This window comes from Stegostoma tigrinum, chromosome 12, assembly GCF_030684315.1.
Source record: "Stegostoma tigrinum isolate sSteTig4 chromosome 12, sSteTig4.hap1, whole genome shotgun sequence".
Classification (NCBI taxonomy): domain Eukaryota; kingdom Metazoa; phylum Chordata; class Chondrichthyes; order Orectolobiformes; family Stegostomatidae; genus Stegostoma; species Stegostoma tigrinum.
Window position 1 is genome coordinate 72,765,720 of NC_081365.1, and position 17,271 is coordinate 72,782,990.

Consider the following 17,271-nt stretch of genomic DNA (forward strand, 5'->3'; position numbering starts at 1 on the left):
TCAAACGAATAGATTTTATTTAACTAAACCAATTTGAATGAGAATAGAGGCAAATGAGGAAAAATTATGATCAGCTCAAATTGGTATTGGCTATAATCCCACTTCTAAATTGTTTGTCTTCAATGCATCCCTCACAAAAAAAATGTATTTGTTATCAGAACAAAGGGACAGGAAAAAGGTGAGGAAAAACGTGATTCCACTCAAGCTTTTTCACAGAAGCTTTAGAAGCATCAACATTTGTAAGAGACAATTGTTTGCAAGACATGATGGGGCTGCCAGCATTCAGATGAGAGAATTTTGTATGAAAAGAACAAACATGACCTGTATTCAATATGGATTGGCATTATTTATTCTCAATGGATGATATAAATTTTTAAATTATCCTTTGTCATAAGCATGTGACTTATACTGAATTCAAATTATGTTTTTAAAACTTCAGTTTTTCAATACTTTAATATCTTATGTATCTTAACACTTTTATTTTATCACTGAAAAAGTGAAATTTACAAATTAACATTCATGAACTTATAACTGGGAACTGTTTAAGAAGACCTAATCGAATTCTTGATCAATAAGCCTATATGGCTTGCTTGCTATGGGGAAGAGTGAAAAGGCCCAGGTTGTTTGACTACTTAGTAGTTGCCAGACATTCAGATCTGTAAACAATAGGAAGAACGTCTGTGTTGACACTTATGTCTCACAGACAGGTATAATAAATACCAGGTACTCTTTGTACACTCATGACTGCATGGCCAAATTCTACCCCAACTCCATTTAGAACTTTACTGACAACATCACCATTGTAGGTCAGATCTCAAACAACAATAAGACAGATTACAGGAAAGAGATCGGGTGCTTAGCGGCATGGTGTAAAGACAACTATATCGCCATTAACGTCAGCAAAACAAAGGAGCTGGTCACCAACTTCAGGAAGCGGAATGAAGGGTACACCCCTGTCGGCATCAAAGGTGCTGAGGTGGAGATGGTACAGTATCAAGTTCGTGCACGTGACGATCATCAACAATCTCTTGTGGTCCATCCACATCAAGGCAATGGTCAAGAAAGCACAACAACGTCTCTACTTCCTCAGGAGGCTAAGGAAATTCGGCAGGTCCACAAGGACTCTTACCAATTTCTGCAGATGCACCATAGAAAGCATTCTATCTGGTTGTATTACAGCATGGTTTGGCAACTGCTCTTCCCAAGACTGCAAGAAACTATAGAGAGTCATGAACACAGCCAGTTCATCATACAAACCAGCGGTCCATCCACTGACTCCAAACAAAGAGGTCTAGGGGTACATGTGTACCGTTCCTTAAAAACACAGTTGCAGGTTTGGCACATTTGCACTTATTAGTCAGTGACTGGAGCATAGGAGTTGGGACGTCACGTTGCAGCTGTACAGGACATTGGTGAGGCCACTCTTAGAATACTGCATTCAATTCGGTTCTCCCTGCTATAGGAAAGAAATTGTTAAACTTGAAAGAGTGCAGAAAAGGGTTAGAGAGTTTGAACTATAGGGAGTGGCTGAAAAGCCTGGAGCTTATTTCCCTGGAGCGTCCAGAGGCTGAGGAATGGCCTTACAGAAGTTATAAAACGGGGGATGTGTGTGTGGGTGTGGGTGCGTGCGTGTGCGTATAGGATGAATAGCCATATTTTTCCACCTCAGGGGAGGGAAGTTGAAAACTAGATGGCTCAGGTTTAAGGTGACAGGGGAAAGATTTAAAAGGGTCCCAAGAGGCAGCTTTTTCACACAGGTGGTGGTATGTGTACAGAATGAGCTGCCTGAGGAAGTGGTGGTAGTGGGTACATTCACAACATTGAAGAGGCTTCTGGATAGGTACATGAATAGGAAGGGTTTTGAGGAACATGGGCCAAATGCTGGCAAATGAGACCAGATTAGTTTAGGATATTTGGTCAGCAAGGACAAGTTGAACCCAAAAGTCTGTTTCCGTGCCATCCAACTCTGACTCCTTGTTGTCATACTCGGTTAAGTGCTGCCTTCACGTCAAGTACTGTCAGCCTCACCTCACCTCACCTCTGGAATTCAACCCTTTTGTTCATGTTTGAACCAAGGATGTAATGAAATCTGGACCTAAGTGGCCCTGGCACAACCCAAACTGGGCATTAGTGAGCAGGTTATTGCTGAGTAGGTGCTGCTTGATAGTACTGTTGATGACACCTTCAATGAATTCACTAACGAGCGAAAGTAGACTGATGATGCTGTTTTTGCCAATTGGTTTATTGGCATAAAACGTGTGGGTTATGAAGGATTCTTCAGTTACGGAATAAATTTAGAACTGTACCATTCCATTTTGTACGTCTTTCGATTTTTTATTCTAAATCCAATTTGTATAATTTTGAACTTGCCTCTTCCACACTGCACTCATTTTCCTCACAAAGGATTTCCATAATTCTGGGGTCTACTTCAGCTGAGTTGGCTGTTTGTGTAATTCTGATCTGACTTCGTCTAGAAGATCGTGGCAGGCCAGTGGAAATTACACTGCTTGCAGCAGCTCCTGTAAGAAAAGTTGTTTCGTAAATTACACAAAACTACGAGTACATTATGAGCAGAGCATTCCTGTACAACTTATTTCTTGCATTTTACCCTCTATTGTACATACACAAATGAATGGTGACGCATAAAGCATGCAAGAAAATAAGTACTGTAATCAAGTCACCGAGATAACATTTGGCTGAGACTGCCATAATTCAATTCTAGTAGTGGTGCTTGGAATGTAGATTCCACACACTTTAAAATGCTATATTGTTATAGTTGTGCTGGATTTCTAAACCAGATTTGTATAAGAAACTGCTAAATGCGGTTTCATTTAGAATTTTACTTTTAATTGATCACCATTTTAATTACAATCTTCAGATCCAGGCGATCAGTGAAATTTTGTCTTTTATATATATTTACACACATGCACACAAATATACACACAACATACATGTACACAGTGATGTAATAAAGGTATAAATGTAACTATTAAAATATTTTAAAAGAAAGATATTTTTACATATATTGTGTCTAATCAGTATGTTTCCTTAACATGATGATACAAAATGACGAACATGCTATAGCATCAATAACTAGCTCTTGAAAGTGATGGCATTACCCTGGATTACGGGGTACCACTAATTAGAATGTATTTGACTACCAAAAAAAGTAGTGATAATCAAACAGTAATTAAGGCAGTTTTATTTAGATACCTCAGCTGAGACTTCATAGCTTTCTCAATTTTAAACTTACAATTAAAATTGTAATTGCAGATTTTGCAATTGCAAAAGTCAAATAGGACTAAAGATATCTTGTGGCTCAGTTGACTTCTGTCCATTTCTCTGAGCCAAAAGCTGTGGTTTTAGTCGGACCCCAGTATTTGAAGACTGTGGAAGGTTTGTTCACAGCGTAGTCAAACAGATTAATTATCAACATACAAAACTTTCCACTACATCTATGGCAGATTGACTAAGTTGGGAGAGTTGCCTGGTCAGAGCTGTATGACGAGCTGCAGTTCCCCCATCACCTTTTTTGGGGGAGAAGTTAGAAATGGACAACAATGCTGGCCTAAGCAGCAACTGACACATATCATAAACAAGTTAAAAGACTTCCATGTCACTCCATGATAAATGCCCTTTTCACCTCGAGAGAGATTTATTTTTAAGGAGGTGGTAATGTAATTGTAAGTTCATTTTATTAATAATTAGATAAGTGTTTTGGGGACATATGTTCATATCTCACCACAGTGAAATTTGAATTCAATAACAAAAACAATCCGGAATAGAATTTGTCTCAATGGCAACTATATATACACTAATCAATTGGTGGAACAGGTTTACTTTTGAAGGAAATTAACTGCTTCCTGAACAATTAGGAATGGTCAATAACTGCTGCTTTAGCCAGTGACACCCTCATTCCAAATTTAAAAATACTGTTCCAGACAATAGAAAACTTTTTAAAAACACTGTTCAGCATTTCAGTTAAATAATTTCCAAAAACAACTAGGTGTGTCATCAAGAACACATGACATACTAAAACAGTAATGGAGAAAGGGGTCAACAACATATTCTCCTATGCAGGTGCAAAGAGGAGAGGGAACACTTCCATCATTTAAAGAAATGGATCAATAGATAACAAATCAGCAGTGTAAATTCTCACCCCAATTCTTCTTATCTGGGTGCTGAGACAATTGCAGCACGGCCTGGATGAAATCAAGGAACATACCATGGTCTAACAACAAAAGAGGGATTTCATTCTTTAATAAGACAGCATTAATCCTTCTTTATAGGTTTCTGAGGCAACTCTTGGCCAGATCCATGAGCCAATAACTTGCATGGAACAAGCTTTTACTTGCACCTGTGAAGTTACATGCCACTAACTACTTATTAATATATTGCTTTTAAAATGTGATTACCAAAAATGAACTGCCTTAAAAGACTGTTTCAAAGTACACTGGGTTCTCAAAATGCACTGCACAAAAAAAAACTAACAGTATTAAATTTAGTCACAGTATTAGAGAAATCTTTGGAGTTGAGCAATCTAAGAACAAACATAAGTTGAGGACTTGAAGCTATTCAACATAACTTGAAAACAAAACGTTTCAAAACTAACTGTTACTTGCTGCTAAGTAATTTTCATTCAATGAACCTGGAAGATGTGAAAATATAGAATACCAAGTTGGTTACAAGACTTTAATTAAAAAAAACTTTCATAAGTTACATTATTTGTGACGTGCCTATTCATGTATTCATTTAGCAGAAATAACCAAGTTTACAATTCCTCTTCCAGTAAAATATTCCAGACCTGTCCTAGTCTTAATGTTTACAAAATTACTGATCTCTCCAGATGTAACATTTACAATTGTCGAATATTTAAGCATTGTCAGGTCTGGGATGAATGTTTGTATCATTTAAATTAGCACAGTGAATATAAGGAGAATCCAAATCCATAGTAAAACCCAGTGGCTTGCTAATAAACCCTCAATAATTGAATGTATTTGAACAGCTCTCTTACTGTTTGCACAATCAGCACCAAAAAGCTCCACTAAATCTAAGATGAGAAATACCATACTCAAAAGTAATAGGAAAGGTATTATTAGCTATGCCTTCCTTTATCCAACTTATCAAAAACATTTATCGTTTTGGTCATGGTTCTTTAATTTTGTTTCTTATTTTAATCTCAAAATTAGCTATACCCACACTTTTTTTCTTTAAATTGTTATTCCTTACATTGGTAGATAGTTAGCTAATTATAATATCTGATTTAAAAGTTGTGTCATTATAGAATTGTGAAGCTTGATACTTCGTGTGTTTGCAAGCTTCATTCTTGTTCCTTTTAATTTATGCTGATTTCCTCCCCTGGTCAGCTAATAGTATGACTGTTGATAGGATATGGCTCCACTAGCTACAGGCGCCCTCTGATAACCTCACTCACGATGTTGTTACTTGACTTGGCAACTCACTACCACCTGGGTGGTTTTTGGATTATAATTTAACTCCATTAACTAACTAGCTGTACGATATTTCGGTTTAACGAAAGTAACTTTAAGACAGAATAAATAGTAGTGGTACAAAACAAGTTTACAGTCTCATTTCATTTCCAAAATTAAACTTTCTAGGAACTAGTGAATGGTTACATTTTCAAAAATTAAAAATGGAAACCAAATTTAATTGCTATTTTTAAAACCTACTGTAAGGCTCCTTGATCATTGCAGGGGGTGAGATCTTGATAAAGTATGCCAAGATACAAAGTAACAACTGGAAAGAGAGCACAAGGTCATCTTCCATCTGTAGCAGCTTTCCTGAAAGCATAATGCAAGTACCAAAGGCAAAAAATTAGTATGACTTATTGCAATTTATTTGAACTGTAAATGTACAGCTTAAGACTAAAAGAACAATACATCTTCGTTTACAAAACCACTTTTCTTGATACCTAAAGAACTGAAATCATGTATAGTGCATAACAAATTCCATATGAATTTTAAAAAATAAAAAGTAAACGAAAAGTATCTTTATCCTTCAAGCAAATCAAAAATCTTGAAGAACTGAAGTAATATCTAAGCTCAGATAGTTGCCTAGGGATTTTACATCTCTTTCAAATAGAGATCATTAAAAATGCTAACATGTACAATTTTTACTCATAAATACAAATCAAGATATGGTGGTTATTCTTTATGCTGATAATTGAGACTCACCGAGCATTCATCAGCACCCTTAATGAATTTACACTTATAAGTTAATAATTCTGAAGAATATCACTGTACTTTTACAACAAACTGAATTTCCACTGAACTTGGCAAACCTACAGAACACAAATTTCCTGCAATAACTTTATATTCATCAAATGAAATGAACAACGGACATACAACAATACCCTCTGGTGCCTGAAAACAACTTATCACACTGAATTTATTTACATGAAAAAGAAACTGCTTGAATGCAGCACAAATGGATGTTTTGGAGGATTCTGATACAACTGAGATGTCCAAACTTTCATTCTGGTGAGACACATAGTGGATGTTAATGAAACAAAGGAGAATATTCATTTCAGGGAATAATTTAGGATATGAATTGAAAATGAGTCTGAAAACTTTAAAGTGGATGTACCAGTGTAGGACTGGGATGGACAATGTCAAAAGTCACGTGACATCAGGTCAGAGTCCAACAGGTTTATTTGAAATACAAGCTTTTGAGGTACTGCCCCTTCATCAGGCAAAGTGAAGAGAGCACCCAAGCAGAGACTTTATAATCCGAGAGATCAAAAGATCATACAAATGATGTGAGTGGAGTGTCAACAGGCTGAATACCATGTCTCTGCAAGTGATCAAGAAAGTCAGATGGTGTAAGTAAAGTCTCAAAAGCTGAACAACAAGGGATGACATTTAATCCAATTAATTGACACACAGACATAATTACAAAAACTTAAAAATGAGGTAGCGCAGGAGAAAAACCAAATGACTGCAATAACGTTCTGGGTATAACATTTGCATGCCGAGGGTCTAACCAAAGTAATAAGTAATTCAAAACTGTACAAACTAATCATGGTAGACAGATCATAACAAGTTATTCAGGTGATAGTGTCAAAATAGGAGAGTAAGGAAGATTTTACAGAGCAGTTTGGTGGGGTCACACGTAGCGTGACATGAAACCAAAATCACAGTTGAGCCATTTTCATGGGTATGGAATTTGGTCATCAATTTCTGCTTGGCAATTCTGCATTGTTGTGCAACATGTGACCCAACCATACTGTACTGTAAAATCTTCCTTATTGTCCTATTTTGACACATTATCGCATTGATAACTTGCTATGAGTGCTCTACCTTAATTAGCTTGTACAGTTTTGGATTACTTGTTACTTTGGTTAGACCCTGGGCATGCAACTCTTATATTTATGTTATTCCAGCCTTTTGGTTTATCTCCAGCATAACATTATGTTTAATTTTTTCGTAATTATCTCTGTGCCTCAATTAATTAGGACACACGTCATCCCTTCACTTACTATTCAGCTGTTGACACTTTATTCAAACATGGGAAAGAAAAGGTGGGGGGATGGTGTTAGATAATGGGGAGGTTCTATTTGATCAATCAATCCCATGTGCCTGTGCCCTGGGGTTCCTTTCACTTTATTTCTGCCCAAATGGTTTTGGCCCTCTCCCATGTGCATCTATCGGAAGGTAACGAAGTTTGCTTCTTTATTCTGCTAAGCGTTCACATCCCCTTAAGCTTCACTTATTTACAATTTGCCAGTCCTAACAGAGGCTATCTCCAAGCTTCACTTCCATTCTGTACATTCAACTGTCAATAATCATCCAGGTGTTCAGGCCAGGTTTGAACCAGTGTTTAACATTAAGAATAGGCCAATATTAAGGTAAGAAAATCATGCCAAGTGTACAGAAAAAGAATCTGTTTAACCCTACAATGTTTCTTTTAACTTCCACATATATTTTCAGAAATGTTACAAAATATACATTGACTAATTGCTAACTGCTTTGCTTCTTGCACTATTTACAAGGTTATAAAACATTCTTGAAGATGTCAATGAGCCTTAAAAGACAAGGTAAGTTACCTACTTCAGTTTTAAAGATTTGCTTTAATGCTTGTGCACCATTGATTAGTTTCTTCCCCTCATCTGTTAACTGCTACTCTGGTAAACCATCATAAAAGATAAATTTCTCATTAAAATACAAGGACCAATATCATCTTCATTTGAAATGAAACTGTGGAATTCACTTTCCCAGAATGTGGTGGACACTGGCACACCGAATACATTTAAGGAGGAGATAGTTAAAGGGTTGTGGGGAGTGGGCAGAAAGGAGAGTCAAGACCGGGATGAGATCAGCCATAATTTAATGATTGATGGAGCAGGCTTGATCTTACAACTACTGAAAAATGTCAATTCTTACCAACACATTTGATTAAAAATGTGTTAAGATAATAATCTCTAAATGTGTTAAAAAATAAAAAGCACCTTAAAGCAGCTGGAAACATTTTCAACACATAATGAGGACACTGAATTTAATTAGGACAGAAGAGAATCTTACAAAATCTTCTACAATGTCGAACATCGAACAATCTTTCTATTAGATTTCAATCAAAAATCTCACTCACTTTATTCAAAGCCTCCCATACATCCTTGCTCAATAATGATCAAAGCATTTAGGCTCTAAGCTGTCCTTGATCTGGTCTGCTGCCTTATGTTGTCTAGTAATCTCACTATTTTTAAAATCAAGTAAACATATTTTGTAAATAACTGAATTTGTCTTTAAATTTCATGAATGTGGAGGTTTACGAAGACCCGTCAAGTAATGCAGCAGTTATCTCTCTGCAGTTTTTTGACACCATTAGGAAATTAGCATTAGAGATGATGTTCCAATCAGGGCAGGGACTGAGGGACTTCTTAGCATTTAGCATGTCTTCTTAGCATTTATGAGGAAGGGGCCACTGAAAATAAAATTCCAATAAATTTTAATTAATCCAGGGTAATAGCAAATTAGAATCAAGAGAGAAAACAAGAATCACTTGGGGTTCATGGGGAACAGTTTAGACAACTCCAAAAGTCAGCTCTCGATACATATACTTCTCAAAATAACATGTTTTTTTAAAAAGAACAGACCTGTTGCCAGTAGAAACGTGATCCAGCAGATTTTCACCACTGGTTTATTAGTTTCTGATGATGCCCTGGTTAAGAAATGAAACAAAGTCAAGCATGATGACTTTATTCAAAAAGTTCTAAAGAAATAAAAGATAATTGAAAACTTACTGGATATTTGGTGTCTCCACAAATATCTTTTCACATATCCTGTAAATTTAAAATAAAAACAGCTTTTGTTACATTTTTAGGGAATGTCATTCACAACTTCTGAAGCACACTTCTCACACGTTTACAAAATTCTATAAGGTGCTATAAAAATGCACAGTGAATTAAATGTACAGCTGTAGCTGGACCTGCTCTCATTTCGACAGAAGAATTGATGAAACAAACAGAAATAAGCTCAATGTGTGAAATCTTTGTCCAAGGTATTCTTTACTTTGAAGAGACAATTTGCTCACTTCTGTTACACTTTTGAAACACAACCTTACTGATCGCTCTTAAAATGGTAATTAAGGTCAAAAAAAGTGAGACAGCAATACATTCAAACTAGTATGATTTCAGCAAACACCTGCAGTCAGTGCTTGTGTATCAGCAGATTTGTGCTAGGCCCACCAGAACTCACTTTCTAACTAATAACCTAAACAGCAAAGTTGGGGTAATAGTCAATAGGTTCACACAAAGAACAAATTTACCATCTTGTGGTCATGTCTAAAATCAAAAACTTTGGATTCAAGTTACATTCCCACAAAAATTAGGTCTGTCACTCCAGTGCCAGGCTGAGGGATGTCACTGTCAGAAGTGTGGTGCTTTGGATGAGATATTAAATCAAGGTCCTACTTGCCTTTTCAGGTAGGCACAAAAGATCATATGACACTATGTGAAAGGAGAAGCAGGTAGGTACTCTTGATTCTGTACAATATTTATCCATCAAACAACATTTTTTAAAAAATTACCACATTGCTGTATTTGGGGGTCTCTTGTGTGCAAACTAGCTGCTGTGTTCCCTATATTACAACAATAACTACTGTTATGACCAGCTCAGGTATGGTGAACTGACTCCTCTCTTTTCCACAGTTGGGGTTAAGGGGTTTGAATTTACAAGGATCCGATTTGTCAATTCAATTGGAGAGGCAATATTGCTCAACTATTAAGCCAGAAACTCAACTAATGTTCTGAGGACCAAGGTTCAACTCCCACCATGGCAGATAGTGGAATGTGAATTCAATGAAAACTTTGTCAATTATCGACTCACCGGAGTTCTTCTGGGAAGGAAATCTGCCACCTTCACCTGCTCTGGCCGACATGTGACTCCAGGCCCAGAGAAATGAGGTTGACTCTCAATTGTCCTTTGAAATGGCATAGTAAGCCACTCAGTTGTAAGTGATTGCTGTAGAGTCTCACAAAGAAACAAAAACCCTGACACTGACCAAGGCACTGGAAAAAGACAATGGCACAAATAGCCTCTAGAAAGTCATCCTTTCTAACATCTGGGGGCTAGAGCCAAAATTGGTTGAGCTGTCTCACAGATTAGACCATAAGACATAGAAGCAGAACTATCTGGCTGATCGAGGCTGCTTCACCATTTGATCATGCTGATAGTCTCCTGCCTTCTCCCCTTTCCAATCAAGGCAAGTCAAGCAACTGCTGGGTCTTTGATGACAGAAAGAGTAGGGGCTAGCTGGCTGGAATAATAACGCTGCCGCTTCGGAGCATACCTAACTCAGATCTGGGGTCAGCTAGGCCAGACCAGACAAGGACAGCAGACATTTTTTCTATGAGGTCATTGGTGAACTAGATGGGGTTTTTTCAAAAATGAAGCTTTTTTTTCAGGCTTTACAGATTTTTATTAATTTAGTTTGAATTCTACCACCTGCCATAGTGGGATCAAATTCATGGCATTAAGACACTAGCCTGGACTTCTGGGTTACTAGTGCAATGGCAGTACCATCTATCCACCTGCAACACACTGCATTTACCTATGCTGAGCCATTTGCCATTGCTTACCTGAATTCCTTAAAAGCTTTCTGGAAAGATCTGCATTTCAAAGCTCTCTTCATAACCACAGGACACCACTTTCAAGTCAGTGTAGTACTTTTGGAGCACAGTATTATGAAGATGTGCAAAACAGATTATTATTTTGTCATTTTGGGTCATACATGAATATTTCCTTAGAAGACTTTGGTAAACAATGGATACTGACTCGAGATAACAAAGTGTGGAGCTGGATGAACACAGCAGGCCAAGCAGCATCTCAGCAGCACAAAAGCTGACGTTTCGGGCCGAGACCCTTCATCAGAGAAGGATGAAGGGTCTAGGCCCGAAACGTCAGCTTTTGTGCTCCTGAGATGCTGCTTGGCCTGCTGTGTTCATCCAGCTCCACACTTTGTTATCTTGGATTCTCCAGCATCTGCAGTTCCCATTATCTCAGATACTGACTCGAATTAGCTGCTAATTTGCATCTGTGAAGTCACAACTGAGTCAGACACTCCTAGAAGTGTGGCTAGTTCCTTTCTCCCTCATCAAGATGATCATCTGGGAGTTAATGACTGACCTTCCTTTTAAAAACACCATCTTGGTCATGAAACAAGGGCTAAAGAGAAAATGAGAGATGTGCTGGAACTCTATTGTTTGAAGAGTACAACCAATATGGGGGAAGTCATGTGATAAAACCATTTGTAGAAATGCTGGAATTGGGATCTGGGCAGAAAACACACAAACTGCTAGAATGAACAACTTTCTCCTCAACCCTCCACCCGAATTCAGAACTATGGCAGACAGTTTTTCTACTACATGGCTTTGGATTTCTACATCAGTGATTCCAGGAGAAAAGAAAGAGACTAACCTTGACTGAAAAACAGCCGCTTCAGTAAGACTCAAAAATCTGGGCTCAGTGATTTTTTTCTTCTTGACCTATCATCATGCCTGCATTCCTCTTGGCTAGATTTAACATCCGATAGCCTGTACAACTGTATTTCATTTTTGGATGCTTGGAGAGTGTAGGTGTCAAGAGGTAATGGAAATAGGTCATGTTTGTAAATTTTTAACATTTTAAAATTTGGTTCGCAATAAACCTAACTCATGAATGTCTAGCTCGAGAATATATGTTTGGCTTACTTCATACAAGGCTGCAGTCAACTACATTTTTTTTAAAATTCACTTGTGAGATGTAGACATCATTGGCTGGCCAGCAATTACTGCCCATCCCTATTTGGCCTTGAGAAGGTGGCAGTGGGCTGCCTTCTCGAACTGCTGCAGTCTACCTACTATAGGTTGACCAACAGTGCGCCTATGGAGGGAAATCCAGAATATGACCCAAACACTGTTAAGGAATAGTGAGATATTTCCAAGTCAGGATAATTAGTGACTTGGAGTGAACTTGCAGGAAGTGGTCGCAGGCTTGGAAAACCTACTATTCTTACTGCCACCTGTCACAACCCCAATTTTGCAGCCATCTCAGGTCATTCAATCTAATTTTCTGTATTTGCTGCTCACAATGTGGTCTCTTCTACATTGCGGAGGTGCAGTCAACTTTTTTTTAAAATTCACTCAAGACATGGACATCACTGGCTGACCAGCATTTATTGCTCGTCCTTAGCTGCCCTTGAGAAGGTGGCAGTGAGTTGCCTTCTTGACTGACTGCAGTCCATGTTTTGTAGGTTTACCCACAATGCTCTTTGAGCAGGAATTCCAGGATTTGACTCCGCAGCAGTGACAAATGGCAAAATATTTCAAAAAGTGAGTGGCTGGGGGGAAGCTTACAAGTAGTGATGTATCTACTGCTCTTGTCCTTTCAGATGGAAGTGGTCATAGATTTAGAAGCTGCTGTATGTCTACACAGGCATGCAGATGAGAGTTGTGGAAGGGACATTCATAGGTAAAGAGTCTCAAGTCTTCGTTTGAAATAGCTCCATATTCGCACATGTACAACGCAACCGGCTGCTTATGAGAAAGATGTTCTCATCAGGTAAGGTGCTGTTGAAAAAACTTCAGTAGATTCTTTGTCAGTCTTAGTAATATTAAATGTTTATTCTTGCCCAGTTCAACTCATGATCCCAGAAACCAGGGGAAATCAGCAGATTTATTGATTTAGTGGCTTATACAGTGTGCACAATTCCTGCAGCTTTAGCATCTTGAAGGATGAGCTTTACATGGGCAGGTCATAGTCTTCAATGACAAACTGAATTTTGCAGTGTGAAGACAACTGTTAGATAAGCATACAATCCCACATACAAGGCAAGCCAAATTTTTTAAAAAATGCATATGAAACAAGGATACAAATCAGCCAACTCAGAAGGTCAACCCAAATACATCAGTTTGCTATGTCCAAAAATGTCAGCCCTGCACTGCAAGAAGGCTGCCAGTCACAGGAAAGGCCAGGAAATCACTATGTTGAAATGCAAGACCACACAGGTGACAAGACTGTTCAACTGTGGGCACCCAACACATTCACTATGGTAGAATGAGTAATTTGGAAAAATTATGAAATACAAGATCACCTCAGAAAAGCAAGTCAGACAGATGAAGACTGTTCAGAAGTCTACACAGAATCCATCAAGTCTAAGTTTTCTTCTTATTAAACTACACACATTCATTGTTAAGTGGAAACCATTGTTAACTTGTATAGGATCAATCTAGACCAGGATTTCTGGTCAGTCACCTTTAAAAAGTCAAGAACTTTTAGACCAAACTTTGTCTCAACTCAGCAGTAAGTGTTATTCTGTCACCTACCATTTTAGAACAAACTGTGTGCCTTAAAACATCTGAAAGAGGATTTTGGAGGCAACATCTTTTCAGTTACCTACAATGGTAAAGTTATTAATGAGCATATTTATGTCTTACAGAAATCAGAATAGATTAGTGTTGAGTTGAAGGCTTGTGTATAATTAGCTCATCTGCAGCTAGTACAAGACAGTGCAGGCCAAGTTAATGGCTACATTCCATTTTGTGAGGAATTGCCCAGTCTGACGAGGAAAGTGATCCTGTTTACAAAGAAGATTGGGCAGTATTTTACACGAGCTTTTCCAACAAAAAGCCTGGATGATCTTCCCCCAAAAAGCATCCAAGCTTTTCCAAGATTTTGATCAGCTTCCTGATATTCCAAATCCTGTCATACTTGAAGATGATCAGCCTAGTTTCTTTAGAAGTTCCTAGCTGGGAGACATACCGAGGTCAGGCCCAACTTCTGCATTTTTAGAACATTTTGCAGTACATCAGTTTCCAGTCATTGATACAGTACATTGAGATCCCTCTCATTTTCTTCCAGTCCAGGAAGAGCAGAATGCACCTACTCCTCTAGGATTCAAGTTCATTTAATGTTGTGCTCATGAAAAATCACTACAGCGAGGCTATCAAAGATGTGATGGAACTATCAATACCCTCAAATGTAAGAGGTAGTTACAATAATCTTGTAACCAACAGACAGATAGTTCAAGCCTAGTGGGCGGCACAGTGGCTCAGTGGTTAGCACTGCAGCCTCACAGCGCCAGGAACCCAGGTTCAATTCCAGCCTCGGTAAACTGTCTTTGAGGAGTTTGCACATTCTCCCAATGTCTGCGTGGGTTTCCTCCAGGTGCTCCGGTTTCCTCCCACAGTCCAAAGACGTGCAGGCTAGGTGGATCGGCCATGCTAAATTGCCCATAGTGTTTAGGTGTGTGTGGATTATAGGGGGATAGGGTGCTCCAAGGGGTGGTGTAGATTTGTCGGGCCGAAGGGCCTGTTTCCACACTGTAGAAAATCTAATCTAATTTACTCAAAGCCTGATGAGATCTTGTAGAATGCACAGGATCATAAAGAACAACAAACTCTTCACAGAAGTCCCTCAATATTTCAGCAAGAGAATATTTTCTACTTTTCTATGAGACCCCAGAGGTTCTTTGAGCTCACCTAGCCATTTAGGAATACTTTTACCTTTGAATTCTAATATTGCTAAAGTCCATTCCAATTTATCTTTTTAATCCAGGAAGGTTTACAACAATGACAGACTTAGTCTAGACAGTACAAACAGATTTTCCACTGCAAGGAACAATGTCTGAAATGATTTTCAACAATAGTCCATAGTCCTTGCTCATATATATGAATACTGAACCATTCTTCCAGATAATTCATTCAGTTCTTCTCCCTAAACTTGAGAATATGATTCAAGAATCTCAAAATATTGCTGTACTATCAAAAAGGAGGAATAGCAATACCCATTAGCTCTTAAACACAGCTGAGTATTAAAGGTGCACCATTAAGTTTCAGATGACGTTTTCAATAAAAAAAATACAGGAAAAGATAAGATCAAAGTTCAATTGAGTGGAAGTGTATCTTATCAATGAGCACCCAACAATCCATCCGGAGCTAACAAGTCTGTTCAATATCATACCATGCTACTAATGTTGCTCTTTCTATTTTAGTTGATGAAAGCACAATTCAAAGTCAGCCTACAATCGTCAATTCCAATTTGTTCAAGACCAGGGAGAATTAGGAAGCTGTTCCAGCAGGTTGAATCAGAGAGCTGATTGAGAAGATGTTTTTTGGTGGTGGTGGTGGTGGTGGGAGAAGAGAAAGACAGAGAGACAGACAGAGGGAATACTTACTGCTTTCTGATGACAGTGTTACGAAATTACTTTCAATAATGTTAACGACTGAGAATGTATGAGGTGTTTAGGTGGGGTTTTAGGGATAGAGGTTACTAAATACACAGATAAGCATCTGAGGAACACTGTATACAACCTTAATTTCAGCAGGTCCATGGGACAGACATACACTGCTGGAACATTAGAACTAGAGCAGCTTATGGTGGAGATGACTGCAGCAACATTATGTACATATTTTACTCAATGCTGTTGAAGAAATATCTTGATGTCTGGCTTGAACTAATAAACCCATATTAAAATGGTTAGAAGCCATGTGGTCCCAAATGGGCAGGCTTTTGCAGAGTTCATGCTGCTTGACAACATTGTCAATATCATCCTCCACTACTTTGGTGATGATTAAAATTAAGCAAATGGGATAGCAATTGCTAAGGCTGGATTTGTTCTGCATCTTGTGCAAAGGGCATACTTGAGCAATTTTCTATATTGTCAAGTAGATGCAAGTGTAATTGTTCTGGAACAACCTAGCTAACTTAGTTGTAAATATGTCAGCCTTATCTTTTGCATCATCATTATTTGGTTCCACACACATTCTTTGCCAATCTCCACAACTTAATTGTTTATTGTTCATCACCAATCCTGAATCGATGGGAAAGGACTGCACAGCTTTGATCTGAGTTGTCGGTTGAGAAATCATTCTACTCTAGCATTTGCTGCTTCCACTGTTTGGCATATAAACAGTCCTGTGTTGGAGCTTCACCAGGCTGATCTCATTTTTATACGTGCATGATACTGCTCCTGCTATATTGTTCTGTACGCTTCATTATTGTGAGCTTAGAAGCTTAATAGTAACAAATTTTCTTTAGAAGTTACCTCTTAAATTTTTCAAAGAGCGCAGTGAAAACAAGGCACTTCTTCTCCAGTTTCAACACCAGTGAATTTACTTTAGTGCTAACAGTGTCCAAGTTCACATCCATTTTCTTCAGCAACTGCAAAAACTCAGTCACACTTCAGGAAGGAGAGAGGAAAAAAAAATCATTTGTCAAAGAACACTTATCAGCACCACCCACATTATGTTATTACTTAGTTGAAACAGGCTTCTGTTAAACAGCGCTTTTTTTTGAACCAAAGTATTTCAAAAGTATTCAGTAATCCAAATTAAGCAACTTTGCAAAAACCATAATAAATTAATACATTTGACATAACACACATTTATAACTTTTCAGCAATAAAGCAAACTCCCTAAACATACAACAGAAACTGAAGGGTTAGGCCATTCAGCCCATCAAGCCAGTGCTACCATTCTAGATCATGGCTGATCACACACAAAAACAAGTTACTTCAATGTCTTTATGATTTTTGACCAGCCTATTGCAATGGTTCTGCTCTTAAAATTGTTTAAACATTTATTTACATAGAGAACAAAAATAAAATACTGTGGAACATAGAAAATACCGGCCAAACTCAACAGGTCTAGCAGCATCCACGGCAAGAGAAACTATCATAATGTTTTGAATCCAGTATGACTCTAGTCAATACAGACTCCAAATGCTTAGCCTCTCTCGCCACCATACACTACCACACCTGCTGAGTTTCTCCAACATT

The 17,271-nt window shown here is 38.0% G+C and overlaps 1 protein-coding gene across 1 annotated transcript in view; it reads right to left on the reverse strand.

Moving 5' to 3' along the window:
• rb1 (retinoblastoma 1) overlaps positions 1–17,271 on the reverse strand; it is a 174,754-nt gene that overhangs the window by 140,603 nt on the left and 16,880 nt on the right. The window contains exons 4-8 of the mRNA XM_048540579.2: positions 16,540–16,674; positions 9,260–9,298; positions 9,113–9,177; positions 5,691–5,801; positions 2,371–2,519 (exon numbers count right to left, since the gene is read on the reverse strand). Of these exons, the coding sequence (XP_048396536.1) occupies positions 2,371–2,519; positions 5,691–5,801; positions 9,113–9,177; positions 9,260–9,298; positions 16,540–16,674 (499 nt within the window). The remainder of the gene's footprint in view (positions 1–2,370; positions 2,520–5,690; positions 5,802–9,112; positions 9,178–9,259; positions 9,299–16,539; positions 16,675–17,271) is intronic.